General features: G+C 39.0%; 1 protein-coding gene across 1 annotated transcript in view; it reads right to left on the bottom strand.

Annotated features, from left to right (window-relative positions):
• The window catches only part of Srpk1 (SRSF protein kinase 1), a 38,318-nt gene that overhangs the window by 20,536 nt on the left and 13,901 nt on the right, over positions 1-3,881 (bottom strand). Inside the window, exons 7-10 of the mRNA XM_013029587.1 lie at positions 3,303-3,328; positions 2,405-2,618; positions 1,598-2,023; positions 1,034-1,134 (exon numbers count right to left, since the gene is read on the bottom strand). Coding sequence (XP_012885041.1) covers positions 1,034-1,134; positions 1,598-2,023; positions 2,405-2,618; positions 3,303-3,328 — 767 coding nt within the window. The remainder of the gene's footprint in view (positions 1-1,033; positions 1,135-1,597; positions 2,024-2,404; positions 2,619-3,302; positions 3,329-3,881) is intronic.

The raw sequence follows: 3,881 nt of genomic DNA, 5'->3' as shown, positions 1-3,881 counted from the left end.
ACCACCAGAAAACCGGAAGTGGCGCTGTAGCTCAAGTGGTAGAGCGCTCGCCTTGAGCTGAAGAGCTGAGGGACAGCGCCCAGGCCCAGGGTTTAAGCCCCACGACCGACAAAAAAAAAAAAAGTCCTTCTAGCAGTCTGCTCTGCTGTGCCCAGATTACTAACCCTGGTTTATTTTCTTGTTTAGTTTGCTGGTGGCAGCTGCTGAGTAGTAATTTTAGTTGGAGGCTAAGGAAGAAAGTTGGTTCCTTGATAGGATGCTGCCTAACCCAGTTTATCTCCATGTCCTGGTGACATTATTATTCTTTCAGGTGACTGAATGAAATATAACAGGTGGATACTGTTAAAATTAGCTGAAGAATATATTGTTGTCTGTACATATTTCTTGTCAGGATGTCTTGGATTACACGAGGGATGACAGTGTCAATAGTTGAACAACGTTGTTAAACATCTGATTATGGAATTGTATATGGTGTTTTTGTGAAACGTATGTATTAAAAATAAAATTTCAGAAACAAAAAAGAGTACAAAAGTAAGCTAGATACTGGTGGCTTACACCTGTTAATTTTAGCTCCTCAGGTGGCTAAGATCTGAAGATTGTTGGTTTGATGCCAGCCTGTGCAGTTAAGTCTGCAGTTAAGAAACTCTTTATCTCCAATTAACCACCAAAAAGCCAAAAGTGGAGCGGTGGCTCAAGTGGTAGAATGTCAGCCTTGAGCAAAAAAGCCCAGGCCCTGAGTACAAGGTGCAGGATTGGTGTGCATGTACACACATACACAGACGATACAAGTGAATAAAGATAGGCACAAAACAAGTGGACATTAATTAACTGAATCTGGGGAAGGGTAACTGCAATGAGGGCTAGATGCTTTCCCCAACTTTTGTAAATGTACCTGAACTTCTCTATAACAAAAGTTAGAAGCAAAAGTAAAATATTATATAAAATGAAGAAATGTAAGCTCAATTTTAGCATAACCAAGTGCAAATTGTCATTCAATCCCTGTCATTTCAAAATAAAGCAAGCTTTAACTTACCACCCAACAGGCATTTCCAAGATCAGCAATCTTCACTTTGAGTTTTTCTGCATTTTTTGGCTCAAGGGGATTGACAAGAAAATTGCCAGCAGTGGATTTTCCTATAAACAATGAGTACTATCAACAAAACTGTTTAACAAACACTTTTTGGAGCACTTACAGGGTAAGTAAACTCTCTACAAGGTAAGAGTTAACCAATTAGGCTCCTCAAATTTAAATACCCCAGTTTCTATAATTAAAAACCCGTTGCTCATAACAAGTAAAATGCTGTGCACCCCATATGCAATGAGTAAACTATCTATAGATGTACACATTGAAGGCAACTTGCATGTGTGCTCGCTGGGAATATAGCTCATTTATAGAACACTTGGTTATTAGCACATGCAAGACTGGGTTTGATCCCAAACAGCACAAACAAAAAAAGAACACACCAATTACCTCAAAAGAATAGACACCTGCTGTAAAACTATAGTTACAAAAACAACGTTATTGAACTTTTAGTAAAGATATTCAATAATGTGTTGTACAAGGAAGGGGTATTGGATAAGTATTTCTGAATGGTACCTTTGTTGTTCAGTGGTCCATTATGTTCCTGCTCTTGGTCATCTTCACATGGTATCTCTGCGCGAATGCTTTCTTGAAGCTGGCTGATGTTCTGTTCATTCAATAACTGGTCTACAGATGAAGACTGGCATACCATGGTATCTGACACCCCAGAGGGTACAGTTGTATAAGAGTTTGCTTCTTGAGTTGGATGACTGTCTCCATTTGGGGAACTTAGAAAATTAGGTTCCTGGTTCAAATTTTGAACATTTTGGACATCAGAGTCATTAGCATTATGTAGATCCTCTTTAAGCCTCAATGATTCTTTATTACTGTCCTCAGCATAATTAATGATTTCAATTACTCCATTGCAATTAATTTCTGCTGCACCACCCTCTACACCAGGTTCCATAAGTGTTTGATCCTGGCCAATGGAACTTGACTCTTCTAAGGAACAAACAAACAAAAAAGCATGTGTATGCATATGTGTAAACAAAAGAACAGAAAAATTACTCACAAGATTAAAACACTTTCTAGAACTTATACTGAGTGAAATGAAAACAAAGCTGGACATCTAAAACCTATTTATGGAAGGACCAAGACCTGCTCATCCTTACCCAATAGCTAAAAGTCTATGTTCTTTCTATTTCCTGAGAAAAGTAAGAAATTACATTTTAGTATTACCTGCCTAATATTTACGACAAGATCTGAATTCTTATAAGGACACCCCCAGAGATATGTTGTATGCATGAAACCACTATAATATATAACAATGACAAATTAATGCTATAGTGTGCCATAAAGTAATTTGTGATGCTCTATTTATACCAAGTTTTTCTTGGGTCATTTTATTAGGTGGGTTTTCTTTCAAGGGTCTTTCAACAGGACTCTCTGATTCTTCTTGCTTGTTAGGTCTTTTTTGCCCAGGGCCCGACTCTTTCTCCATTTCCTCAATCTCCTGCATTCGCTTCTCTAGTAATTCTGCCTGGCGCTTCTGCTTCTTCTTCAATTTCTTCTTCTTATTCTTTGACATTTTGTCAGCCTGGGCGGAGATTACAAACAGATAAAGCCTTCAGGTGGCTAATCCAGTACCCCTAATTGGAGATAACTATTAATTTTAATTATTTCCTAATTAAATTTCATTCTTCTTCTTCTTTTTTTTGTATGTGCACCAGTCTTGGGGCTTGAACTCAGGGCCTGGGCACTGTCCCTGAGTTTTTGTACTCAAGGCTAGTGCTCTACCACTTGAGCCACAGCGCCACTTCTGGTTTTTTGGAGTTAATTGGAGACCAGTGTCTCACAGACTTTCCTGCCTGGGCTGGCTTCAAACCATAATCCTCAGATCTCAGTCTCCTGAGTAGGTAAGGATTGCAGGTGTGAGCCACCAGGGCCTGGCTTAAATTTCACATATTCCCTAGGTTTTTCATTAATTAAAAAACTGCAGATATTCTTATGAAACAAAAATAAAGCCAATAGTAAAGTTCATTCTTCTGAGCAATCTGTAGGGATGGTTAACTCTCAGACATTCAAATTTATGGATGCTTCACCAGTACAAATGTGAAGATACATGGAAAATTACTGGATAAAGTTACAGAAGTTCAAAAATATTTTTTTCTTGGTTTCCAAACTAAAAAAACTGTAATCAACCACATCATAAAAGATCATACCCATAACCCACAGATCAGAATTAGAGACAGAAATAAGTATAGAAACACCTTATACTTACTGGTTTAGGTTGAGGAGCAGTACTGACTGAAAAGAAAAGAAAACCAAGTCAGAATTCTGGCATTCAGCAGACAACATAAATGTAAGCTTAGAAAAGTCATATTATAATTAATTTTTTTTCTTCTACAACTCACATTGTTTTTAAATTACATTGGTAGAAGCTATGGTGCCTTTTTTTTTAAATTAAGTTTTGGTTGGTTGTGGGGCCTGAACTCTGGGCCTGGGCGCTGTCCCTCAGCTCTTCAGCTCAAGGTTAACGCTCTACCACTTGAGCCACAGCACCACTGCCGGCTTTTTCTGTTTATGTGGTGCTGAGGAATTGAACCCAGGACCTCATGCATTGAAGGCAAGCACTCTACCACTGAACCACCTTCCCAGACCCTGTTACCTTTATTTTTAAGAAAATAGTGCATATAAAAGTTATGTCCTGGGGCTGGGAAGGTGGCTCAGTGGTAGAGCGCTTGCCTTGCATGCCTGAAGCCCTGGGCTCCATTCCTCAGCACCACATAAGCAAAAAGAAAAAAGCCGGAAGTGGCACTGTGGCTCAAGTGGTAGAGCACTAGCCTTGAGCTGAAGAGCT

The sequence above is a fragment of the Dipodomys ordii genome, unplaced genomic scaffold (assembly GCF_000151885.1).
Source record: "Dipodomys ordii isolate 6190 unplaced genomic scaffold, Dord_2.0 Scaffold120, whole genome shotgun sequence".
In the NCBI taxonomy this organism is placed as follows: Eukaryota; Metazoa; Chordata; class Mammalia; order Rodentia; family Heteromyidae; genus Dipodomys; species Dipodomys ordii.
The sequence above is the reverse complement of the archived record's forward strand: the minus strand, read 5'-3'. Positions and strand labels throughout refer to the sequence as shown.